General features: G+C 49.6%; 1 protein-coding gene across 1 annotated transcript in view; it reads right to left on the bottom strand.

Moving 5' to 3' along the window:
• Window positions 1-907: 907 nt before the first annotated feature.
• Window positions 908-27,629, bottom strand: part of LOC122405381 (dachshund homolog 2) — a 184,666-nt gene continuing 157,944 nt past the window's right edge. The window contains exons 9-12 of the mRNA XM_043410074.1: window positions 13,988-14,134; window positions 13,008-13,262; window positions 4,428-4,514; window positions 908-2,899 (exon numbers count right to left, since the gene is read on the bottom strand). Of these exons, the coding sequence (XP_043266009.1) occupies window positions 2,847-2,899; window positions 4,428-4,514; window positions 13,008-13,262; window positions 13,988-14,134 (542 nt within the window). The 3' untranslated portion in view covers window positions 908-2,846. The remainder of the gene's footprint in view (window positions 2,900-4,427; window positions 4,515-13,007; window positions 13,263-13,987; window positions 14,135-27,629) is intronic.

Genomic DNA, 27,629 nt, shown 5'->3' with positions numbered 1-27,629 from the left:
TTATGCGATGTACCAAAGATTCAAACAGATAGACTTTTATTTTCGTGAAAATACCATTCAAAGAAGTTAGTTTTAGTCGAACATTGGAAGTCTGAACAAAATAATCTTCCCATCGTCGGTAATTGGGACCTTTATCTCGTGTCCGCGATCCTCCCTCGAATATATCTGGTACAAGTAGCTTTCAGAAGAAACTAGAACGTTTACGCGGCTTCCATTTTTCGTTAATTTCATATAAAATTCCAAACAATATGAAATTCATGACTTTTTACCTTACCGGTTCACGATTATCGGCGAAGCCTCGAAGCTCGTCTCGCGGTTTCCGTAATCCGTAATCCGTAATCCGGAACCCGGCGATTCGTCCGCCGCGAGATCGATCCCCGATCGATCGATTGGTTGGCGGCGATGGCAAATACAGATGAGCTATCGGTGGTTAAATTCTCGTTTCACTACGTGTAGCGTCGTCTTAACGGGCATTTTAGCCGGTACGCACGATCTAGACACTATGATTATGTGAACTTTACAACACAAGAACCTTACGGGCAAGAGACTTTGTACATGGATCTTAAATACGGGGATCGACGGATACGGCGAAACATTTCGTCGTTACGCGACTGGTTTCCGTAAACAATCCGTCCGCGACGACGCTTGGCGTCGCCGTTTGGAAACGTTTCGTCGCGTCGATCGCGACGCAAACGTGGGACACACGCGGTTATGCATTTAGCCTTACTTATCGACGGTAGTAACTAAGTTATTTATATAAATAAGGTGTTACGATTTAAAACGCACGGATCCTCTCGTTTCTCCGTTTCCTCACGCTTGTTGCCGTGCATCTTCGTCCCCAAACCCCCCCCCCATAAAAAAAAAGATTTGTCACCGCGCGACTCAAGCATTTTTCCTACCACTCTACGTCCTATCCTCCTTCGCCCTCGACTCGTCGGATCCATTTTATTCAACCGTTCTACGATCTATTCGCCGTCTCTTTCACGATCCCTCGCGAACTCACTCTCACTCTCTCACTCTCCCCTCATTCACTCGTCGTCTCTCGCTCTATATGATACAGAAAGATCGAGACGCGGGGCTACGTAGCGTTCCGCGTGGCGGGAAACGCCTCGAGGCCCGCGATCCTCGAGGATCGACGATCGGGTCGCCCGGTGTGTACCGCCCCGTACGGGTAAATAATATTAATAATAATGATAATAATACTCGAAAACTCGACGCGGCGCGTACCCGATCGTCCCGTACAGACTTAACACAATTACCTAATGAAATCGGTCGTTTAATTAGGAGATAGATACTTCTATGAACGCATGCACACGCGCACGCACTCCCAAGCAGTCTTTAGAAATATGTTGTCTCGGTTGCTCTCGTCGTCGTCCTTGATTCGCCCTCGCTGTCGCCTTCACCGGAGACGGGGGACGCCTCCTCCTGGGATACCGATTCTCGGATCGTTGATATGTGTTACCGCCGACTCGATCGACAGCGATCTCTCGGTTTTGCTCCGAGTCCCGGCGCCGAACGTCCTTTGCACTCGCGTCGAAACCGCGCGTCTCTCTCACGTGTTACGTTCGCGTTCAAGCACACTGGGGGAAAACTAACGATACTCGCGGCCAAAACCACCCGAAACGGCGCTCTTCGTTACGTCGAATCGGATAAAACAATACGAGAACGTCGATTCCACTCTTAAACGACGTTGTTAAAATTTTTTTCTTTGGAAGAATCTGAAAATGTTCTATAGATATGGAGACTCAATTCCTGGAAGTACGTAGAATAGTTTTGTACCTTTGATTTTTGGTCGATTTCAACCCCTTGACGCGCAACGACGAGTCTGACTCGTTACTAGTTCTGGATGCCAAGTGTCACGATCATAAGTCTTATATATTAAAATCAACATATTCCTTGTTCCTTTTAAACGAAATTAAATAGTACACGTTTGAAAAATTACATTAAATCGTACGTCAAGGGGTTAATTTGCGTGAAATATTTGCGAATTTCGTAAGAAAGTAGTTCTTAATTTCTAAACGGGGGGTGCAAAGTTCAGGGCGAAGCGACTGGAAGCAAAAGTATATAAAATTCTATCGTATTTTAATCGCAACGTCGTTGTCAACGACTCCGTGTCTTTCACCGAGATTTTCGAAAAATAAACGATCGATGAAACTCTGAAACAACAGCGAACGAATCGAATCACATCGACGAACAAACTCAATCTCTCGTTCCCTTTTCAACTATAATAAGTGGGAAACACACGTGAATATACAAAATGTTATTTACAATGGTAGACGGTAAAGTGTGCGATTCATCTACGAAATCCACCCTTCGCTGTTATTTACGCGTTAAGAACTTTGAAAAAATTAGTCGAGTCTACGGTTTGAAACGCCTCCTCTAAAAAATTGAAAAGGACTTCGGTGTTTCTGCGATCATAAATAAATAAATAGTATTCGAACGTTGGGTATTAAAGATTTCTTTCGTTTCTAAGCGGTGCAGTGGCTTTTGAGTGTTTCGTGCATAGGTTTCAAGGTTTTGGCCGCGAATCGTGCGAGATTCCCCGCGGGGACGTCGAACGGGATATGGACGTTCGTCCTTAGTCGCGCACACGTCCGTCGAAGAGTTCCGTTTGCGATTCATTTCGCTTTAATCGGTCGCGTTCGCTCGAAACCAGATCGAGTCTCTTTCTCCGTTCACCGCCACTTTTCGCGTAACGTCCTCCCTGCGTTTTCCTTTCGTCCTCTCACCACCCTCTCTCATTTTCGTTCCCTTCCTTTCTCTCTCTCTCTCTCTCGATCGACCCGTTACTCGTTTCGGCTGCTAGCTAGCCGCTCTGCCCCTCTTCTGGCATCGTCCAGCCTCTTCTAGGTCGCGCTCGTGAACAGAACGGAGTTCTTGTAGTAGCCCGTTCGGGATTCTGAAACAGAAGCGGGTCGAGGGTGCATTCTGCCGGCCGTTTCGACGCGACGCTCTCGCGGGATCCTCGTCCTGCCGATCGGAAACGCGATCTCGAGCGACGACGGTGATTCGGGGACGAGGAAGAACCGAGAAACGCCGAGCGAATGATTCGATGATCGCTCGGTTGGAAGCGGCGCCGCTCACTAATTATCCTTTGCCTGTTGAGACGTAGATCAACGCGAAAGGGACCCAGGCGAACGCATTCCGCGGACCGTGGCAGAAAGAGAGACCCGAGGATGGGGCCCCGTTCGTAAATACGAGACCGGTCGACTCATCGGCCCTTAGGGCCCCTTTGTGATCGAGCCGCCACTCGACTTTTTATCCAACTGTCGCTTATGATTGAAAATCACTGCGCGTTTTAATAGTCCACCGGATTCGATTTACTCCCTCCGACCCCGTTCCCCTCCCCCCCTCCCTCCGTCTATTGTTTTTTCTCGAGGAAAGGCTTGCCAAGTCCCTTTACTACCTTCTCGAATCGACCGTCGCCCGGAAAAATTGCATTTCTAAAATTTTGCACCGATTTCGAATATACCCCTGGGAAAAATGTTAACGGGTGCTTCGTTAAGGAGTTATTAACGTTTAAAGTACAGTCTGTGCGCGTGACAGTGGTTCTCACTCAGAAAACTGTAAGGCTGTCGATACGTCGGTACCCGAACTTTGAACGTTGATAACTTTGTAACGAAGCCTCGGTCAACAAATTGGTATTCTTGATTTTCGTCTTATTTTGGTCTACGAAATCTCCCTGTACTCGAATCCAAATTTACAAGCCACGCCAATGAAAGAGAAATGATCGTGGCGAGAATACGACGGAAAGGGGCTCCAGATTCGCGAGGGGTGGCTCGAAAAAGCGAGTAAAAGAAACGTGGCGGGAGAAAAAAGGAAACCCGAAAACGAACGCGATGAAGTTGACTTTACGAAGCCGCGGCCAATTAAGGGACCACTCGTTAAGGCCGCCTCTCGGTCGAGGACCCAGGCCGCGGGTAGAAAAACGATTATTTACGTGCAACGTCACGTCGGGCCCTCGCGGAACATTGAAATCGCGCGGTCGGCTACCGGCGGCCGCGCCGGTTTTTGCCTCCGGAACAACTTTCGACAAGTTTCCGCGGCGCGAGGCAAGTTTTGAAATCCGTGCGGCGTGTGCCGGTGACGCCGTTGCAAGAAACCACCCCTTCCGCGCCAACGAGACCGCCTCCCGAGACTTTCTAATTAAAGATCCCGAAGTTACCCGGGTTCCTTGTCGCAAGAAATTCCACCGCCGCCGTCGCTCGAATCCGGCGAACGGCACTCGACGCTCGGCGAATCGAAAATCGAATTATCCACGACGCTCTCGTTCCCCCCACGTCCGCTGTTCCTCGAGCCCGGGTACCGCGGGATTGGGTATCGTCGGTCTTACAGCTAGGCGTTCGCGGATGGATACGTCACCGTCGCCGTCGTTCATCGTCGGACGAATTTACCGAGAATAGCCTTGGTCGTTCAGTTGGACGCACCTTGAAGAGGAGACTTCACTTGGTCCCTCTCGGCCGCCTGGTGCTGCCGCGATTTTCTCTCCAGCTCGAGTTCCTGTACCAGTGACTCTGCGACAACAAACAGAAAACATTTCATTGGTCGTCGCTTGGACAAAACTACCCCCAGGATAATAAAAAGAGAACTCGTGTACAAAGAAATGTACGACGTAAAGTTGTCGCGTCTGAATTTTGGAGTTTCGTCGGTCAGTCCACCTTCGTTTTCGTGGTCTCGTGTATCGAACAATATTAGAAAGATTTATTAAGGAGGTTACCAGAAAAATTTGTGGTCTCGATCAAATTAAGGACCACATTTGAATCCCACAGAAAAATAGCTTACTCTTTGTCAACGGGGTACTTAATGGTCTGAACTCGTGTGTTCCTTACTTCATAACTATCTTCGATGCTCGTATCTCTTTCCAAACATCGAACAGTTAGTTCCTAGAACGTTTAGACGGTCGCTAAACGTTAAAAAAGCAGAGCGTAGGAGTAGAGAATTCGATGGAGCGAATGTTTGACGGGAGCATGGAAGATGGGTCACCGAAATGCCCGTCCCGGAAGAGGAAGAGGCGCTCCGGCGGTGTCGATCTCTCGACGGACGGGCGTCTTGGCGTCGATTTCGCCGAGGCGTTAACCCAAACGCGCGAAGGATGAAACGGAGCGGTAATTAGTGGAAAACCAGCCACCGCGAACTGCGAGAAAAGGGGGAAGGGAGAAGGGACGCAGACAGGGATAACGGACGTAGGCAGGCGTGAAAGGGCCGCAGGTTTGCTCACTGAATTCCGCAAGGATTAGGGTGAAAACTGGAAAATGTCCCTTTAATGATATCGCGCCGAATTAACCGCGGGCGAGCTCCTCGTTTCGGTCTACTTCGTTAAGCCCAGGAAAGGACGTCCCTTCGACCGGGTACACGACCGTCGCCTACGGTTCTCCTCGTCTCCGAGGTGAGAAAAAGATCCGTAAATTGTGTACCCTTCTCACCGTCAACCCCCTGCGATTATAGCAATACGGGCGATAGAATTTTTCGAGTCAGGATTACAACCTGGATCCCCCGAACAGAAACTGGACCAGAGTTCCGAGGACGAGGAACACTGTGCCAATTTCATCTCTGAACGCGAGCATAACCGAGGCGAGGGTTCAAAGAGTAGAGATAAAAAGGAGCTTTCGGTAACTGTAGTCTAAAAATAGGGTGTTAGAGCAGGGGTGGTCTCCACGAGGGTGAAACTAAATAGAAAATATCCCCCTAAGATTAAATGTCCTCGCAACTAGAACTGCATCCTTATCGTTCATACGCTTCACATTCTTTGTGATATTCCAACTATTCATATCTTTTTTTAAGCTTCACTCTTTGAACGTTCAGGTATTTTCCTCTTTGAGCAAACTGCCCAACCCTTTCGACATTTTTTTGAAATTGTATTCTATTGATTTGGGCTTGAAAAGAGTCACACTCGACGTAGGATTGCAAAGGGTTAAAATCGAACAGCCTCGAGCAAGAGACGCTTTCGATCGAGAGGATTAATCGCGACGTGAGTAGCGCGCGGGCGCGTGTATCGGCGCGAGGACGAGAGAAACATCGATGGTGGGGGTTGATTCGTAGGAGGAGGCGCGAATATATAATCGTCGAGCGTGAAATGGCGCCTCCTTGGGCAACGAGCAATGGTAAAATCCAATTGCGAGGCCATTAAATCCCAGTTAACTGGCACACGGCCGAGAGAAGAACGATTCCCCCGTTGGTCGGGCGCGAGCGTCGGGACTAGGAGACGTCGGGGCCGAGATTCCATTATGCTTTGAGCAACAATAGCTCGAAGGGCTGTTTCGCGGTGCGTGGGTGTGAATTCGTGCGTTCTCGTCAGGGCCGTTATATTCGACGGGGCGGGCGGCGTGTTTGCGTTTCGCTGAGCCAAATTACCTCTGGCGCCCTTATCCGCGCGCGGGGTGTTTCGTCCCTTTGATATCCAAATGACAATTTAACTGCTCAAGATATGCCCGATCCTCGATCAGAAAGTCCGCGAGACGTTCCCGGGCGAAAGAAACGCGGCGTTCGGTTCAGAGTTCGAGGATACATCGAAAGCGGAGGGGGTGGAGCTCGGCAAGTTCCCGCGGACGCACAGTAGGTGCCTTCGAGGATCGACTAATAGTTTCGCTACCGTGTTACACACCCTGACAAATCGCGCGAACAATGAAAACAATTTCAGCGGCTGCCCCCACCCTTTCACGGGGCCTAAACGGTTGGCATTGTGCCCTTGTCCCCCCACGGGGCCCCGGGGCTTTTTTCTCCGTTTGACTCCGTCGGTAGGCCCACGGACAGCCCTCTGAAAAGGAGAGCCTTCGAACTGTATCCGGTATGACTGCGCGTTTATCCGCACGTAATTAACTGGCGCACAATGCGTCGCAAGAAGGCCAACTCGCCTCGCCGGACGGAGACGAAGAAAAGGTATCGAGACGGAGGCGGGCAACGGGAGAGAAAAAATGAAACGAACGATACTTCTCGAAAAATCCACGTATTGTGCCCGCGACGTTGGCAACGTCATTGTTGCGCTACGCTTCGATCTACCCCCGGTTTTTTACACGGTCCTCGGAGACTCGAAATTCCACGCGCGATTCTCCGTTTCGGCTTACCCCGGGGCCTGGCCGAACGAAATTAGAACGCGTTCCTGCGAAGATCGACGCTTTCGATCCGTTGACGGCGAATAAACGCGGATGTTTGCGCGTTCGAGGATCGCACGGTGGAGTGTGAATGACAAGTGTTTAGCACCCAGCGGATTTGTTTGAATCTTTAGGCCAGAGAATATTCATAGAATATTCAACATTTCGCAAGAGGTCCAGATACAGTATTTCCACTTTCTGGACCCACGAATATTCCTGGAATATTAAAAATTTCGGTTGCAAGAGGTCTACTGTTTTAGAGAGAGATCTTTAGTTTCTGGACCCAAAGCGAGAAAGTATAGTACTTATCCACGAGTTTAAATATACGTGAAAAGTAGCACTACTTTTATTACACGCATATTATTGTCCTTTGTTTGCTTAAACCATCAGGAACGCCCAAAATCTCTGCAAGAGGATTCCCTTCGGCGTTGTCTCTCGATGCACTTGCTGCACTCGTGGTAAATTAATATCACGGGAGATAGTTTGGGCGTGTTATCTCAGGTCGAGAGCCGTTTGACAAGGTTCATACATTTGCAAGTAAGAAAGGGTGCCAGGGTGTACTACGAATGCGTATCATTTTGCTCCAGACTGCGCCGTGCCCCTATTATGCTCGTTAATCGTGCCCTAAAAAAAAGTCTTACCAAATTTTGTATTTCTCTATAAACGATCAAATTTATATTTTGAAGAAAGCTTGCAATAATCATGTTATTAAATTTGCTAAAAGTTCGTATTCTAAATTGATCCATTTACCATCGATTTATACAGTACGAAGAATAGAAATTAAGAGACAGCGATTAGAACAGCTGGGTATCGAGGATCGATGTTCGTTGAAAAATTTGTTGCCCGTAAATGCATAACCGGTCGACGGGCGAAAGTCGCATTAAATTATCACAAATTAATCCTAACACGGCTCCCCCTTCCAACGTAACCGAAGTAATTTCGCGTTCGAGGCAATTTTTCTCGGCGAGCCTCGCAACAAATTGGACGAATTAATGTTACGCGTTGTCCGGGTATCCGGGAAGAGGAAAACCAGAACGAGTTACAACGTAACGATATAATATATTTTGGCAACAGTTTCTCGCGAGACGCTGAATTACAACAAAGTATAGAGGCTGCCGGTAATCGACGCTAAGTGCCGAGTACCGACTCGTAACAACTCCGCAGCATGGAAGTCTCCGGACCCCAAAGAACCGTCCACATAGTTTTCCCAGGGATACACGCAACGTGTTACGCAATACCATAAAAATAATGGCAGAAGTCGTAGCTTTGCTTTGTGAAATCAGTTTTACTTCACGTTGGAATTCTGGGAGTCGTAGATAGATATATTATCAATTTTAATTCTCGAATAGCTGCAGAATGTACTGAAATTATTATATTTAGGGGTTGAGACAACCTTCTACGAAGCTTCATTATTTTTTAAAATATGTATCTGCGTATGGATCCACAGTGTAGTTATATGGGTTCTACAGCACTTTCCATTCGAGTAGTCTTGGTATAATTTGTCAAAATCTAATGGTCTAATGGAGGTGGTGACGTGTGACCCATGACCTCAGTAACATTTAGTTCGCATATGCAAACATTATTGCAAATAGAGAAGAGTCGTGCAATCAGAAGGGTGTATCCGTTTCTTTGTACCATATTTTATGTTAGAATATATTTGCAAGTCGTAGTTGTCATGATCTTTTCATCGTTTTCGCAAAAATAAAAAATCGAAATTGCAGAATGTTGTTTCTGCGGTGGAGAACGGTGTAAACAAAGAGTAAAACGTTGGTTTCTGTCGGAAACGTTACGGAAGAAGAAGGTGTAGCGCGTGGAGGGTACGAGGAGGCAAAAAATTGGAAGTGGATCGGTAGATTTGCTCGCGAGTTACGGGCGATAACGCGAGGGGAACCTATCATTTGATCGCATGCTGTATGCACAAAGTTTCGAGGAGGCCCCCCGAAGCACCGGTGGAAAAGAACGACACTTTACGTGCGCCGGTCAATAATAACGAGTAATTTCCGACGGGGCGAGGCTTTCGTGACCCCGGCGCCGAGCGAAAAACAAACGTCGCGGCTAGGTTCGACGATCTTCTCGCGCGAGCATCGAAGAAACCGATCCACCGGGCATCGTATATCCCGGCGGCGGTAATTGGTCGAACGCTCTCGCTCTCGAGCGGATCGAGCGGAGGGTTAGCGAAGTCGTGGAGAAAAAGAGAGTGTCTGGAGGAGGGAAGGGTCCTGGAGGAGCGTAAAAGAACGGACGTAGGACGTAGACCGGGCGACCGGGAGGCGGCCAAGGGGGTTGATTTCGTGTAGCGCCGCGTTTTTAATGCTCTGATCTTTATGTAAAACAGAACACGGCACGGCGAGAGAGCGAGGGCGTTGAAGAACCGGAGACAGGGGAAGCAGGGACGTAGGCGCTCGAGCGCCAAGCCGACCGTGAAATTGTATGAATCAAGGAGGTGCACGGAGGTGGAGAGCGACGCGGAGACACAAAAACCGGCGCGGATACGAGAGCGGAACAAAAACCGGAGACGCGAGGACGCGGAGGTAAGTACGGAGTCGCGTTCGCCTCCGCCTCGGTTTCCAAATCGAGAAACACGCGACTGAAACGAATTTAATCTGCTCGCGATTCATCCCATCTCACCCTCTGCGCTCGACGACGCTCCGGGCGATATAGAAATCGCAAGTCGAGCGTCGGTCGTTGGATCGCGACGACAAAGCCCGCCTTTTACGTATTACACGCTCCAGGAACGCCGGAGATAATTCGCCGACCGGCAAACGGACTACCCCGCCTCCACCCGCGCGACAACATTCCGGAAAGAACAGCCCTTGAAATCGCCCAGGTTTTCCAAAATAGGAATTACGAGGCTCCAGGTTGTTGTTTTCAAACTGAAACAATTGATTCCCGAGTCGAAACGTTGGGGGAAATTCTGAATAATAACCACCCTCTTGGAGTATCGGGCTTCCTGTGTCACTTGTACACGCTCGTCACGGTTTATCACTCTCGCGTGGGTTATTGTCTTTCGTCTAATGGTTCACCGATAACGAGAAACCGCGAGGATACATTTGATCGCTTTTCTCCCCCGCGAGATTAGGTCTCCCTCCCTCTTTTAGGCGGCGCCTTTAGATATCCCGTCGCGATACGCCGACGAATTTGCAACGTACAACCGGTAGCCAGCGTACATTGTACTATTCCCCGGTTCGTTCCGGTTTTACGGTCGAGAGTTTCTCGAGCATAATAGATTCGACGCGCGAACTCGTGCACGCACATTCTGCAGCCGACCGGGAGAAGAGGAGCACGGGGACGGCACGCTTCTAACCGGAGCGTTTAACCGGGATTCCGGCCGCGAGGGCACCGCCGAGGATCGCGGAAGATTTCCAAGGCCACGGAATCGCCCAAAACCGGTTAATGGCCAGGAAGGAAAGTTATATAAACTTCTAGCTTAACTAGGAGCAAACGCAGTTAACGCGGGGGGGTGGATATCGTTACAGATCCGAGACTCGATGCTTCGGTCTTTGAAAATTTTATTTGTTTTGCTCGACACCTCAGGAATGCTATTAACAGCAATTAATTTCTGTTTACTCTTGATATTTTACGACTTTCAAACAAATGAGATATCGTAACAATTTCCTGAGATACTTTTGGGCCTAGCACTAACATACGTGCATTACTCGAAAGTCAATACTTTATATAAATTGTAACTATGCATTCACTCATAATTAACCCAAGATTCCTATCAAAGGAAATTAACAATTTAGAGAAACTCAACCGGAGGTAATAAGTAAATAATTCAAACGTCCATTCGGGTATCGCGGAAATAGAGACGCTTGGCGTCCCGACGGAAGGCTCCGGCAGCGGAGTGGCGTTTCTTCGGGCAGCAAGGGAGGAAACGAACGACAGAGGAAGGCGCGGAGGAATAAGAAGACCGAGGCGGCGTTGTACTCTCTGTCGCGAGAAAGCAGTCGAGGGAGGGTCCGGGGGGGAGGGACGGGGGGGGTTATGGTTGCTGCGAAATTATTGCATATAGTCTGAATATTAAAGCGTGGCGGAGTGCTTCGTCGTACTCGTCGGGCGGTGGATGCTGGTTGATGGACGCGAAGGAATCGTCGTGTGCGCTTGTGCGCGCGTAAGTACACGCGCGTACGAGAGAAACGGGCCGCGGGGCAAAGACAAAGCTGGAGAGCGAGCGAGAGAGAGAAGGCGAAGGTTTAAGGGAAACGGGGGGGGAGGGAGGGGACAGGTAACGCCACCGAGAGCCGCGGTGGCCGCCGGGGAAATTACGGCTTCTTCCTTACTTGCCAGAGATGTGCATAAACTCTGCATTACGCGCAGCGGTGCTCAAACACGAAAGGCCATCCATCCGTGCCCCAGTCTCCTTTCGATTCTCGCCCGAAACTCGTATTTTAACCTCCTACGATCTACTCGAACCTGCAATCTTCCGTTTGCCGTAGGATCCACAGAGCAATTTAGGGACTTGAACCACTCTTGGGTTCCCTTCGCCTAATTACGATATCCTAGCGACCGATGCTCGTTACGAAACGCGGGTTTTTCGAGGCTAGTCAGGGGGTGGTAAGTTAGAAGCTGAGGACCGACTCGATAAAGATTCAGTGTCTCTGGGAGTTTGTCGCGATCGGAGGAGAATGAGAGGCGCTGTTCGTATAGAATGCATGACTCGAAGACACGACGGCCCCGAAGTCCCCTCAGTGGCGTAAGTACCCACCTCAGACGACGACGTTTCGTCGACCTATACTCCGTCGTCTCGGTCGCTTCGGCGCCACCGTCGACGCCCCCGTGCCCCGCCGCCCCATCTAAATCTCCGTTGTTTATTGCAAATGGATTCCGCATCATGATGCCCGGGTGGCTGCGGGACCCTATTCAAATACCTCGTGTTTCCTCGTCAGAACCGACTGCCCTCCCTCCCTTCGCGCGTTCGCCTACCCTCTCCGGTACACGGGGTTGTTATTGCCCCCGGCGTGATTGCTCCCCGTCTCTCTCTCTCTCGCGCTCGAGATCTTTCGAATAATTTACTTTGCACGATACCGACGCGACGCTCACCTCTTTGCCCACCGTCTCTCTCTTCCGCCCTTGTTTCTCTTGGTACTCGCGCGCCCCCGCGGCCTCCGGTGCTCCCGGATCCTCCGCTTTTTTGTTTGGGTAATCGAGGATCGAAGTCACTCGGCCGGAAGATCAGAAAAATTGAGTGGATCCTAATACGGGAACGCGATTATCCGAATTAGCGGCTTGCCACGGGTCCTCGCCCTCTTTTCATCGCGGTCGCGGCCGCTGCCTCCCTCGTCCCGCCTCTTCCCTCCCCCGTATCCTCGACGAAGGGTGCCCGCGGGCCTCCTTTTCTTAAATTCCACCCGATACATACCCATTGTTACCCTCGCGGCTTATTTCCCGCTTCGTTCTCCTCCCGAGCTCGAGGAAACGAAACTTTCCACCCCCTCGAGCTTCCCGCGTCTCCGTGGTTGTTCACCTTTCTCCCACCCCTGTATCCTAACGCGATATCTACTTCCTTTTGTACTCGTTCCGTAACGAAGACATTACCGTAGGCGGTACTATACGGAGAACCTGGAAGTTCGGATTCGTACGACTTTCTCAAAATTCCACGTCTCCTTTTTGCGGGGCCCGACTTTTTAAGAATTTCGCGAGGTCGTAAATTCTGCTACGCGATATTTCTTACTTATGTCTTATTTAATTCAGCGATTGTGCATCCCGTTTAACTTGCACGTAGTAGCTTGGGATTGTGGAGTCAGACGTACTTAGCATACGGCTGTCAAAAATCCCAATTACTACTTAAAAGCAACGATTCCCGGGGCTCTGAATACCTATCAATTTTGATTTTAACCCTTTGCACTCGGCTGTGAATCGTCGTAGGTGGAATTAACGACCCTTCGAAATTCTTGCGAAAGAGCGTCGCGGAGCACTGACCTTGGTAGTTTTGCCAGAAGGCGGAGGCTTGGCTGCCGATCAGGTCCAAACCGTATCCCCATGCAGGTTTCTCGGGCGTGGAAGGTTGCTGGGAAGGACGCGGGACCTGGGCTTCTCTGTACTGTTGGGCCTGCTGTTGTTGTTGCAGGGGTTGCTGGGACGACTGCTGCTGCGAGGGTTGCTGCTGCGACTGCGAGTGCACCGGACTGGCCTCAGGTGGCTCTGAACTCGTGCGTGCTTCCACCGTCACGTTTTCTGCGAAAATCAACCCATCGTCAATTCCTTACCCGCTGCATCCAAAATAGAAACTCTAGAGTTAATCTAACCCCTTGACTCGTTTACGAGGGGTTAAATTTCGTATATCTAGAACGCGATAGAATCTGTAGGATGTCATTTTTGTGCAGCGTGGCTCGTGGCAGCAGGTAGCTACCCCTCGGAGGAACGGATTCGCGGTGCTCCGTTTCATTCGAAATTAGTATCGCTACATTCTCTGGTTCTGACAGGGTTAATCAACGGGACCGGGGAGCGCAGGAGCGGGATCGCGGGGACTCCGTATATCGGAATAAGAGATTTCACTTAAAGGGTTTCAAGCAGCCGCTCGAGTTTTGCTAGTGACAGGATGAGGGGTGGCGTCGGTTGGCGCAAGATCGCGGCATTTCGACGTTAGCCCCGGGAGGGCCGTGGAGACGCAACGGGAGCCGCGACGATGATTCCCGTCCGCGGGGGCAGGGGAGGAAGGATCTCCCCGCCGGCGGGGGATAAGTAAGGAATCGTATTCCGGCGGGTGTCAGGCTGTTTGCTCTGCCTCGGCGAATTAATTAATTTATTCCGAGATCACCGGTAGCCCCGGAGGCTCACGGTGCAAAGATCGGCTCGGTAAACGGCGAGAGAAACTCCGAAACGCGTATCCGCGCCGAGCCGGTGTTAATCCCCGAGCGAGCACGCGCGACGCCGGCTCGAAAACGCGCTCTCACGCTTACCGGTGATCGCTCTGACTTGCTCCGAGGATGCCCCCGTCGCCTTCAACGCCTCCTCCAGCTGCGCGCGCTTCTTCATCTCCAGGTCCAGTTGCTCCTGCAGACGCTTCCTCACCCTCCGTTCCTTCTTTAACCGCTTCTGGTATATCACTGCAACCGCAAACATACAAAATGATTAGAACAAACTCGAGAATATCAATATTTCAAACATTTAAACGACAACCAAGACAATTGACCGGTCAAGTGTGATACAGTTCATTCGTTCAGTCATTTCTAACTACCCCGGTATGCGTTAGTTCGTCGATCAGGAACATTGAGGAAACAGTAGAGCTGATCGTAACAACGCTACTTTCGATCTCGCGCGATAGATATATAAAACATCGTTGAATAGATAGATAAGGAGCAGAGATATCCCGTTGGGAAACTTAACAGGTGTAAAACGGCCAGGATGGAGTAGACGCGAGGCGATAAAGACGTCAGGGGATCGTCGATAGCGTAAACGGGGCCCGTTGGGTGGACGGATAGAGGCTCGGACGATCGGTTTCGCTGGGTTAGGTCTGGGTGTCGCGCGTTCCTTCGAGTCCGTCCCGACGGACACCTGTCAAAACGACTTAGCAGGACGGTCAGTGTTCCGCGTTCCCCCGCAGGTGGCGGAACCCCGGCGCGGTCAAAGTCCAACGAAATTATCTTGGCGTATCATTCTACCGCGGGGGGTTTCACGGCGAGCGCAGGGGGCCTCGGACCTCGAGCACGCGTCCAGGCGGGGGTCTGATCGTCTCGTCGGCTACCGTGCGCGCCTGTCGACGGCGCTTACCGAGGATCGACGTCGATCAATCGCCCGGTCATAGTTATCGATCGATCTACGAATCGGCCGCCTCGGATAAACCGGTTCCCCTTACGCGGTCCCAGTATAATTTGCAAACCTCGGGAATTTTGGCCTTCGAACTGCTCCTCGCAGATGTTGATTACTTCATTTTGTCCCGCAGCTCTGCTTAGGCGTCTCAGAGTCTCAAGGTTCGGTTACCATTCGAGTCTCCGAGGATAGAGAGTTATTCCATGGAGACTCGATATGAGAATACTGAGACAACTCTAGCGACCTAACGTGGGAGTGTTGTTCCGTTCAAAGACGTGTACTAAGGGGTTTACACTCAGAATTCCTAGGAAAGATACTGCTCGAGCAACACCATCTTCTCCCCCAATTACAAATTGATCCGCGTTGTCTTTCATTATGTAACTCTGAACGTAACAGACTGATAATCACGTTCCTCGTATCATCTCCAGTCCGTTGACTCGCGTTTCAGAATAAACCTCGCAGGAAGGCGTTCGCCATGGTCAGACGCGTATCCAGGATCGGTTCGAATCGTCGGCGCGTTTGAGCCGTTCCCCTCCCCAGTTTAATTATTTTCCATCATTGTGAATCGGCGCGTCCGGCCATTGTGTCCCGGCGCTTTTGACTCGATCTCGCTGAAACGCTGGGCTTTGTTGTCGACGCCTTCGTCGACGAGATCCTCGTTGCAATCGAGATCGACGACGTTGCCGGTTGTACGGTGGGACCAGGGTACCGCGGAGGTCGCGGTTCCCCAACGTTCCCCGGAACGGACGCTGGCTGAGCGTCACTGATACGTGATTGATTCCCAGTAGACGAGGCGCAGACAACCCCTTTTCCCTCTCTACGGCGACGCGGTACCCCTTCTTCGTTTACCTGGCGACCCCGGTGCACCTTTGTCCTTCTCTTTCGGCGTTGTTGGTCTCGACTTTCGAGAAGCGCGGTTTCCAGAGACGCTGGTCGTTCCGTTTCTGTCCTTCCAAGTCGCCGTCCAGGTGCTGTCTCACCGTCGAATAGGTGTGCAGCGACAGGAGGGTGAGGAGAAAGCGCGCGAGGGTGCGGAGGAGGGCGCGGGGGGATCGAGGGAGGGCGGCAGAGAGAGGGCGAGGAGGAACTCGAAGCAAAGCGAGGTGGGGTGAGAGAAGGTGGGAAGGGGGACGACAGAGTTCTCTCCGGTGGTAGGAGCGGGCGGTGGGGTACCAGGGGGAAGCGGGGGGGCGCAGCATTATGATGCAAAGATGGCGCGGCTGCGGCACCCTAGAATTAGCTCGAGCACTCGCCATTGGCCGCTCGGCAAACCACTCCTTCGGTAACAACCGACTGCATACGTTGCATACTAAGGATACACGCGAGCCGGCCAAAGAATTGCCCCGAACCGGCCCGACGAGACCCCGATTTCCACCTACGATTCCGATCGGACCCTGTTTATCCGTTCCTAGCTTTTCCCCCCTTTTCGATCGCCTGGTCCTCGACGAACTCCGCGCGTTTCCCTCCTTGGGCATCGTCTATCGAATCGAACCCCGATGGATGATCCGCCGTCGATCGTGGAACACGCTATCGATGCGCGACACCGATTCTTCTTGGACAATTGTTCCTCGGTCGCGAACGCGGACTGTCTCCTTCTCGATGCTCGTCGCGAGTTTGTTCCGCCTCGCCTCGAACGCAACAGCCGTGTAACTACTCGGGACAGAGTCCAGATTCGTTTCTTTCTTTGGATATTTTAGTACTCGATGTACTCGAACGGTGTCGAATTCACGATTCCCAGCTAATTTTCTATCGGAACCAATATGGCCGGCTGGTCGTTCTTTCCCGCCTTGTGCGTGTTTGATGAAAGAAACGTGGAAATGAAATGTATAAACAACGATTTCTTTAAACGGTGTCTATTTTACAAAGATCGATCGTCAACTCCCTTTCGTTACAGCAACGTTCGTGTAATATGTTTTCGCCTACAATTGCATAGGAGTTTTAATAATTTGCTCAGACTAGATCGACAGGAAAATATCCACTAAAGATTAAAATTATTAGCCAGTATTCCACTAATGAGACCGGTATGTTAAAACTCAAAGGTACATAATGACGGTTCGAACAAAGGAAAAGCCCTTGCATACCAATTTTAAGCGCGTTAATTTTTGGCCCGTAAACGCGATCTCGAACAAACGTACGGTGACTGATTTTATATAGACTGACTTTGCGAATAAGTCAGGAGCGGGAGTCTCGGAAATTGCAACCTCGTCGCCGTATTTCACAGAAAATGGAACGTTACGGTGGCGTAATTTGTTTCCGACGAAATTCCAGAACGCTTCGCAGCTCGATTCGAGTAGTTACGAGTCCGGATCGAAGATGAGAGAAGCGAACATAGTCGCCAGGGAGGATCGTGTAAAGTTTTTTAATTCCAAAGTAAACTGTATAGCCGCTGTTTCGGTACGAGTAAGTCTACAAGCGGAGAAAAAGTTATTGCCAGAGAAAGTTCCGATCTATACAATTTAGAAAGTTACAAATCAGGGCATAATCTCACAGTTTTGCAGTCGTGAGTGCTACTAGTAAAAGAATTACCGATTCCGTTGCATTGTCGCGGCTTGTCGAAGTCGAGAAGTCGGGTTAAATATTCAGAAGCCGTGATTTCGTTATTGGAAATGTTTCTGAGGTTGGTCGTATTAATCACATTCGACCAGTCGATGTACCAGTTTACATCCAAAACATCGTCGCCAAAAGGTGGAAGTTTACTGCGGGTATGTTTAGTTATAGAAGCGCCGATATTGCAATAGTGATCGGGGTAGAAGCATCCGGAATTGGGTGGAAAGTTCATCGTTTCGATACTAAAATTATGTAGTTTCTAACAGAACGGACGCAAGTTCTAGATATCTATTACAGTAAGACGGCCACTGGGAGCTTCGATTTTAATTTGCTCGATCTACTGTGTAAACTTCACATAGTTGTCCAAGTAGAATGTTCTCCAACGGATTAACCCCTTGCCGTACAATAACGACTTTAATTCGTCGCAAGTTCTTTATGTCAAGTTTCACAATCATGAGGCTACTGCTCATCAAGTCTTACGTACATTAAGATCAATATATTTAGACATTCACGAGCTATTCTTTTTCGTGGGTATTCCTTGTACCAACCTACGATCTTTGCACACAATTTTAGTTCCGACACCAATTGCAACGTCCACGAGCGCACAATTTCGCGTTTTCTAGATTAAGATAAACTTCGTAGCGAGGGGGGCTCGTAGGAGGGGGGCTAGCGAGGGCCCACGGAGTTGGTCGAGGCTCTGCGAAACCCGGAGCCTTGGGTCGCCATCGTGCAAAAGAAATCCGCGACAGGTAGGGGGTGGCTCGCGGAGAAGGAGGGAATGCTCCATTAGATAATGCGCTCGATGGAGAAAAAGGGGGGAAACGGGGGGAGGGGTACAGCGGTCTCTCTCGTCGGACACGTCAAAATACATCAGCTACCGCTGTGCGTTCGGTTAGAAATCCTTCTGGTCGCTGTCCGCGCGGACTCCCCACGTCGAAGGCACCGCGGACTCTGGACGCCGTCCGCCTACGTTTAACGCTCGCCCGTGAGAGGAGGGTCGAGGACGCGATACGCTTCGATCCCGCGGCACGATATCGATCTACGAGGGCCGGTGTGTCGCGCACGGGGATCTCGAATCGAAGGGAACCGATTTCGTTCACGGTTTTCGGGGCTCCCGGGGGCCGTTTCGAAGTCGTCGCCCATCCCGGGGAATTAGCGGCCGGCCGCGTAAACAATCAGGGGAAACGCGACGGGCAAATCCAATAGGGAAACCCGCAGAAACTAATATACGGTCGTCTTACCCGGGTACGCGTTTAATACGCGCTCGTGGCGCAGAGATCGAAAGAGAGAGAGAGAGAGAGAGAACACCCTCCGGGAATACCAATATGATTTACATTTTGAGGTTATATTGACCATTCCCGGCACCTGCAGCAACCCGCTGCTTCCTAGCCCGCGGCCGATACCGTGGATGACCGGGATCTGCTTAGGAAAAATTAATAATACCTTCGGATTCTCGATCCCCCGCGAAGACCATCGTCGGCCTCCGTGTTTTTACGCATTTATTTAGCACGTTCGACGCTCCGAATAGGGCGCAAGGATCTACCATTTGCTTCTAAAGCGCCTGAACAGCTTTTGTACAAACAGCAATAGGGATAAGATTTATTTTTAATCTCGATATTCTTTTATCTACTTGGGAATTGTTAATGAAACGTATGGAAGCGCGATTTGTGATAGAAATTATTTTTATAGTCACAAACGTGGCGTCAGGTGTTAACAAGTTACCTGTTGAAATTTGGCTCGCTACAGAGCAAACGCGTCTCCCCGTAGCCATTTTAATTACGCGCTAAAGTAGGCCTACGGACGCGTCCCAGCGAACATCAATAAAACGGGACGTATTTCGCGATATTTGTCAGCTTCGCGAGATCGCATAATAATATTAATACCGTGCACGACCACCATTTCCAAGCATTTTTGGCGTCGACAGCGTAAGTGCCTCCGGGTACAAATCGCGTTACCGTAAACGAAAAGTGATTGCCCGCGATATATATGGCCTTTAACGTAATTTACCCCTTAACTTTATTTATTTGTTGAATTAAAACGCAAAAGTAAACGATCGTTACGCAGCTTTTTGTTCCATTTTACCGCGCCCGATAACTAGGTTGCGTCTGGCCATCGACGATGAATTCCAGCAATTCGATTATTCGTATATCTTCGCACTTCAGAATTACGATCGCGTTTGTTTTTTTATACCTAGGCTTCACCCACGGTTTCCACAGAGTCTCTAGTTCGAACACGCGCAAATCTATCGCGTGTGAGGCTCTCGTGACTCGACGTCGTACGTTTCACAGGACTACTTTCAATCGAAAGCTGTTTTCTATAAATAAATTCCTCCAATTTAGCGCATTCAAACATGTATTAAAATCGAGCATCTGTCGAGCGTAGAAGAATATCAAATTCATATATTTTAATCGACGAAGTAGAAACGAAAGCGAAACGCAACGCGAAATACACTGATCTTACTTTGTATCCTTCTCGACGCCAAAATGGCCTGTTCTTGACGTTCGACGAACTTTTGCAAGTTAGAAAGAATTAGATGGGAATTCCGTAGAGAATAAATTGAAGATGGCGTTGGAGTGGGAATCGTCCCGCGGAAAGCGTGTTTCGTACGAAAGGGTGATGGCCAAGGGACCGAGGGTCCGGGAAGCTGGTCCGCGCGCACTTAATGCGTAATTACGATTCATGAAGGCGGATGAACTGCGGCGTCTGGACGAGCGCGCGTAATCTTGCCCGAATACGTCCTCGAGGACCGGGAGGAGAACGGAACAGCCGTTAGACGGCGTTTAAAGGGGTTCTTACGCACCTACTCGAGACGCGGTAGCACGGCTCGATCCTCCGACGGACAGCATCTGTGCTCTACGGTCTCTCGATATCCATACAAAGCCGTCGGCTGAATAACATTATACTCGGTTACGTCGATAGTATAATAGTTGGAACGTGCATCCTGCGCGAATGCTAATTCTCTATGATCGACGAAACCGCGGAACCGTCGTCTTTCCGCGTCCCTCTTTTTTTCGCAAGATCGACCCGACTTCGGTTGGTAATCGGTGGAGTTTCTCACCCTGGGGTGGAGACCCAGGGGTCGTTTCTCGCTCAAATATCAATTTCGCGGCGACAAGTTTTCCCCGTCCCCTGCCCCGTACCCCGTGACCCATATGGAAATAGAGATCGGTCATCGGAATCCAGTTTGCGAGTGGAAACATCCACGGGAGGGTCAGCCGCGTCTAAACCCGAGCGTCGGTTCTCCCCCGAACGTCGTAAAGTCGAAAGCTTTTTCGCTTTTGCGGTATTATTCTTTTATCCGATATCGGGATAGACCGTATCCGGAGATAGCCCTACTGGGGGGACAAAAATCCTCTTTCGTTCGTCGGCTGTCGTACCCCGACGAACCGAGAACGCGACTGCTTCGTCTCGGCGCCAGTTTCCATACAACAAAGTAATTTATTCTATTAACATCCGTTGTGCATATTATCGCCGAGCTGGACAATTTGTTTGGCCAACGTGGCTAGATTTGGCCAGGAAAATATACATAATATAGAATCTTTTCATAAGGAGCGAAAGCCAAATATTGTATCTCGGTACAAGTATTGGATATTCTTATAATATACAAGTTTATTACGTGCGAACAACAACGACGTTTAAAAATACAGTAAAGTACCGACTATCCAGATTATTAAATGTGTCGGACAATTGAACTGTGCCTATATACATACGAAGTGATAAAGACGAGGAATTGGACCATTTTTACGGGGTTAAGGAACATCTCTCCCAACATTCTTAGAATTTATAAATATTCTTCATCAAAATACGCGTCGTTTGCATTTTGAAACATTAAAATCCTTCAATCCGTTCAGGAGTTATGATAATTCAAACATACGCATGGCATTTCAGGGGAATCATTCATTCATGGTCAGACATTATATATTCGGTAAAGAATTTTTTTCTCGAAAGTACGTAGGATTTCGGGGGTATGTCTATCCACCAACAATGATTAAAATTGACTCCCGCAACCAAAAATAATTTTTCCAGAACGATTTGAAATTTTTTAATTTCGTTGACAAAGTCCACCTACTTGAATTTTTTTCTCGCAAGTGGGTGGGATTTCGGGAGTATGTGTATTCACCAAAAATGATTGTAATTGATGCCAGCAACCAAAAATAATTTTTCCAGAACGATTTGAAATTTTTTAATTTCGTTGACTTTGTCCATCTACTTGAATTTTTTTCTCGCAAGTGGGTAGGATTTCGGGAGTATGTCTATTCACAAAAAATGATTGTAATTGATGCCAGCAACCAAAAATAATTTTTCCAGAACGATTTGAAATTTTTTAATTTCGTTGACTTTGTCCATCTACTTGAATTTTTTTCTCGCAAGTGGGTAGGATTTCGGGAGTATGTCTATTCACCAAAAATTATTGTAATTGATGCCCGTAAACGAAAATAATTTTTCCATAATTATTTGAAACGATTCAATTTCACCGAAAAATTTCACCACCTTTCGGGAACTTTAAAAGTCCAGTTTGAACGGGATTTCCAAAGTGCACAGAAAATTTCTAAAATCCTGGCGACCTTCTGGATAGTCTAGTGTCTGATAATCGGAATTCTTGCGAAATAATAGAAAGATTTTGGAGCAGAAGCGAGAGGGTAACAGGATAGAACGAAGCTCAAGACGCAACGTTCCAAAGTATGAATCAGAATTCGAAGACCCCCCAGGGGTTGGAACGACGCAGGGTAAGGTTGACTCGGAACGAAAATATTTAGTCAGAAGGGTTGGTTGGCAGGGTTAGGTTGGCTGTATCGTAGGAACAGCCTATCCTTTTCAAGAGCGGCGGCGACTATTTTCGAACGATCGCGGACACGCGTTACACGAACCTCCACCCTCTTCAACCCTATTTATTATTAAATAACGCTATCGATAACGGCCCCTCTAAAGTTCAGCGATAACCGAGAAATGCTGTCGATTTTAATACAGTCTCCAAAGTAAATATTCCAACCGATCGCGAGTCTACATTTTTTCGACGATCGATACTTCTCTAAAATAGTTTCTAAAGGACGCTCCAAGGGAACTGCGGCGAACACGATCGCCCCCGCGTGTCGAGAGATCGGATCCAAGACGCGGGGACTCGAGAATCGCCTAGGTTTCCCCGAAACGTCCAGGTGTGGTCCCCGGATAGCATGGGACCGGCGCTTGAGTTACGCTCGCGTCCAGCAATACGAAAATGTTTACTCTCCGCTGGAGCGCGGGTCATTCGAAACCGGCCGATCTGGTTACTCTCGGTCCAGCGCGCGGAAACGTAATAGCCGAGCGTTTTTGCCCGACTTCTGCTAAGCGGATCTTCGTCCAGTTTCTCGTCGACGCGTGTCGATCTCAATACTCGTGCAAAAGAAAAAAAAGAAAAAGAAGAAGATTCGCTGGATCTCGAAGGGGTTGTTTCGCGGTCTACGATCGTGTCGGTAACGCGTCCGTTGCAGGATAATTGTTTCGAAGGTAGCAATCGGTGTCCGTTGGGCCGCGACCGGGCATATATTAATTTTCCTCGATTTCTATTATATTATCGGGTAAGTATGATCGTCGATGAAGCGGGATGATAGGGTTGCGGCCGCGATAACGCGTCTCGCGCACGCTCGTCGGTTAACGGGAGCCGATTGACCTCGGTGATCGTTGCCCGGTCCAAGGACTGGCAATTACGCCGGACCAGGATCGCGAGGAGAGAGAGAGAAAAAAAAAAAAAAAAATGGGAACCAAAGCGTCGAAAGGACTCCCGCGCCGGAGGGGATCCGTATCTGCGGCCCGTTTCTTTATCGGCAGCCGGCAGCGGCAGTTTTCGGGGGGGGCCACGACTCTATGGGACGCGTGTTTTATTGCCCGAAAACCGACAGATATCAGGATTATGTGTTCCATCGACGTCGAAATCTCCTCCGACCGACCGACCTGGAGAAGGAAAAAGCAGACATTCTTTTCCGCTCGGTCGGGCTCTCGCGGACGGGACGAGGGCGAGATCGTGTATTCTTTTTTTTCTGTTTTCATTATTTTCGTTAGCGGACGGCCGTCGACGGATATTGGGAACGGGCGAAGGGACGGCTAGGCGAATCGAACGAATCGCGTTAAATATAATGGCAGCGATGCCGATGGCAAAGGCGGCGGTGGCGACGTTGCCCAGTCCGAAAAACGCTCCGCTGGATGGTTATCGCGGTAATCGCGGTCCGCGCCGATGAAATAAAACGAGACCCTTCTAATGCCGGGTTATTTTTTTAAATGGCCCCCGCTCGAACGGGACCAACAGCCTGGTTCCACCTGTGCACGGACCGGGATACCTCGACGGTCCCTATCGGGGTGAAACTATTTTGACCTTTTTCGCGCGTAGACGATCGATCCGATCGAACGGGCTCGTACGCGCCACCCTCTGCCCCGTCCGTCGATCCTCTTTCCTCAAATTCTCGGTTTCGTCCCGACGGAACCAAACCTCTTTCCACCCTTTGGCTACGTTGCGGCTCGATCGTTCGATCTAGGTGGACAAAAGTCCTTCATTACGCGAGCCACCCGTAAAACTGGTAATTTATGGTGCCCTCTTCTCGGTGTTGTTCTCCTTATGCTAATAATTTGTGGATCCGAGGATATTGGCAACATATGGAGCATGTTTTCGCCTGCTAGCCTATGGGAACTATTGCTTTGCAAACATTTAGTTTCGATGGACTATCGAAGCGTACCAAAATAAATACGATTTTTAGGAGTCTTTCATAGTGATTTCGTGAGAAACGGAGAACAGTCTCTTTTCTTAAATTCGTAATTATCAATTGTTTTTCGACGCTGCTCGAACAGCGGAGTCTTTGCGGATGTTTGCTCGCCTAAAAGCCGAGTTCGGTTGCTTTCCTTCGGGCCGTGTCGTCCCCCACGGTGGGGGATCTTCCCCGCTGTTTTTTCCGCTCCCGTCGATTACGCGATCCGTGTCGAAGGACTCCTCTCGATGACGTTTCATTTTTCCCCGGAATAACCAAAACAGCGATGAGGGTGACACGCCCGGGGACCCCGCGGAGCGCATCGACGCGAACTGTTTTAGCTTATCGCGTTTCCGCGTTTAACGCCTCGCCCCACGTTCCCGGTCGCAGGGTCCATCCCCAGGGGAGACATACGGCAACTTAATGGGGATTTTTTGTTGCCGCGACGGACCGTTTTCGGCTCGTGACCGTCGACGCGGATACGAACCGTATGGCCCATTCCGCGCCAGATCGATCACTCTTGTACCTCGGGGTCAGGAATTTTTGCAATATTGAAATATCCGGGGCTCTATAGCAAATTATATTAGTCCTCCATGCCCGCTACTTTCACGAAAACTATCTTCATGGATCTTTTACTCGGGGAAAAATTAACCATTTGAAAGCCAAATAGCACTTGTGTGCCACTTGCAATTAAATTGTCGATAAGTAATTATTTAAATTCAAACCTTTGCGACACTGTACAATAAATTAAAGTCTTGTTAAATTGCAAAACGATCGACCGAGAAGACAAAAGGACGATTCCTTTTCGATCGAGAGACTTCTCCGTCTCGCTGGGGCGGTTTCCGGAGATGTCGGGGCCCCGAGAATGGCGGCGAACCACCCCCGGCTCCGTGCACGAATTAAATTCTTAAAGTTCCCTCTCATGCATGTCGGCGAGTCGCATTCCGCGAGTCCCCGAGACATCTAGAATCGAGTTACCTCTCTTGGCCCCCTTCCCTCCCTTCTCGGGGGAACCGATATTAATTCCCATAAATTTCCTTTCAACGAGTACGGATATTCTCCGTGCTTCTGACCCTCCCCCGCCCTCCCTCCTAGCGGAGCCAAAGGACTGTTTGCCTTTTAATCCGAGTATGCAAAGAACGTTATTCTTCTTTTCCCGTCGACGAAACGCTCCCGGTTAAGGGGCGACGAGTCGAAGCTGAGCCAACGAGGTTACACGGGACCCTGCAATATTTAACGGACCGACGAGTACCGGAGAATCGTCGCTTTTCGTTGGAAAACGACCATCGAGTTCCCTTCGCCATCTTGTCTCTTCCTCGATCGCGTTTAACCGTTTTTTTACTGCTTTGAAATCGCAATATGTCTTGGAAGCATATCCTTTTTCGATCTTTCTTTCCCTATTCGATGCTTGTAATCAATTGTGACGATCGAACGGTTCGTAATTGATAGATTTGTAAGTAATATTTCTTGATGGGGATGTTAGGTAAGAGAAGTAGATCCAAAGAAGCACAGTGTAAAAATAAGATTTGCTTCTGCACGATTGAATTACTTACGTTCCTGTATAACTGCTGAAAACGTTGCACTAATTATGTTTACCCACCCCCGATTTTAATAAACTAACAAATCTACAGTTCCTCCGACTCGTCGACACTTTTCTCCACAGTTAAGATTCGCATACTACGGTTTAAAAAAGAAATGAATTTGAAGGCTAAAGACGAGCGCGTCGAAGCGCAGGGAAGATCGATGGATCGTTTCCGCAAGTGTAATCGAGGAGGTTCGTGGCGCGTACTCGCCGCGGGGGATCCGTACTCGCGGGCATAGAAAGCGGCGCAACGGACCGTTGCGGTTCGTTGAAAAAGAGATCTTCATTCGAGTTGTTCTTTGAAGGCGGCGCCGCAAAAGGGAATGTTTGCGGCGTCTCCTGGCGGAATGGAAAAAGAGAAAAGCCGCGAGAGGACGGATCGAGTCGCGTCGGGGGCAAGGAACGGACAGAAGTACCGGAAGGGTGGATGCGTTTCAATCGCGGACCGCAAGCGGTCGCCTTTCTTTTCTTTTCCTCCGTTTCAGTTTCTGAAGTGGCCTCTTCTCCGCGCCGCAAGAACCTCGGCCCGACGACCAGTGTTTATACAATGTAATGGCTTGTGCCAGCATTGTGGGACGCTTCGAACGGGACGCGAGGCTCCCGCCGGTCGCTTCGCGATTCCCTTTCGGCGTTCGTTTGGCACTTTATCACGCCCCTAGATTGCCGCATTAAACATCCAGCAAAGGGAATTTCGACCCTCGCCGCGTGCGTTTCTCCGCGACGACGCGTTCGCTGAAATCCTGCGATCCTGTTTCCGCCGTGATCCACGAAATCCACGACGCCTCCGAGACTTTTGCCTCCTTCCACGTTCCCCCCCGTTCCGAGTCTTTGTCGATCGATGACGCGTTTAGTAATTCAAGAGGGCGAAAGGGAAAAGGGACCGTGTAGGAGACTCTATGGAATTATGGCAGGTGGAAGACGGCCGACCTCCCTGAGCGGCGATCGCAGTCTCCAATCTACCAGCAGATATACGGTGTCGCGTTACACGCGTGGCTAACGCTATCGACCGAGACGAGCCGCTCGCGCGTACGCGGAACGGCCGCGTTGCATCCTCCGGGGATATAGAATTGCCACACGGGTACATTGTCCGCGGACATTTTCCAGGACCTCCTTCGAATCCCCCTTTCTCCTCGCCTATTCTCGGTCTATCGCGGTTCTGCTATGAATCCAAGTGTGCATTTCGTAAAAGTAGTCTAGCAGAACGTCTGCCGTCGCGCGAGGGCCCCGATCGTTGCACGATGTAGACAGGTGGAGGTCGCTAAGCAACAAGTAAGATGACGGGGCTGCAAATAGCGGGGGATATGCACGGGCCAATTTACATCGAATCGATTGGCTCGATCATCGCAGGAATTTTCAGGGCCGATTTCCTGCAATAATCGAGGATAAATATCACTTACTAGACTTTGGATGTTTATGCATGAAACTACAGAATGCACTTAATATGCAAAGATATAGGAAACACTTAAAGATACAGGAATTATTATACTTAGGGGTTGAGGCAACCCTCTAGCCCGTTTCATTAATTCTATAAATATCCCCAGTCTGCTCGCGAACCCCTTTACGAGAATACGATGTTTCGTATGCAAGTATCAAATTACCAACGAGTAGAAGTATTCTTTTCCTCGATTTACAAGAGGTATTCTCTTTGTGGGAGCAGCGGATGCGATACGTGTCACTCTGGTGTAAAAGTAATGGGCTATCGTCCGATAATCGGCCTTACGTGACAACCTCGGGGAGGCTAGCCGGAGTCGATCGAACGCGGAGAGCACATTTCGGTTCCGAGAAGCGGATAGGAAAGAAGCGTAGCAAACGTTAACGAAGCGATCGGTCACGTAATACGTCCCGAAGCACCGCGGACGCTCCAGCCGGATATGACTAGGACCGTAGCATTTATGCGCGGACGATCCAATATAATCGTGGACGCGATGGGAACGATCGACGATGAATAAG

This window comes from Colletes gigas, unplaced genomic scaffold, assembly GCF_013123115.1.
Source record: "Colletes gigas isolate AHSC1104 unplaced genomic scaffold, ASM1312311v1 Colletes_gigas_Sc00001, whole genome shotgun sequence".
NCBI classification, from domain to species: Eukaryota; Metazoa; Arthropoda; class Insecta; order Hymenoptera; family Colletidae; genus Colletes; species Colletes gigas.
This window is presented reverse-complemented; position numbering and strand designations above follow the sequence as displayed.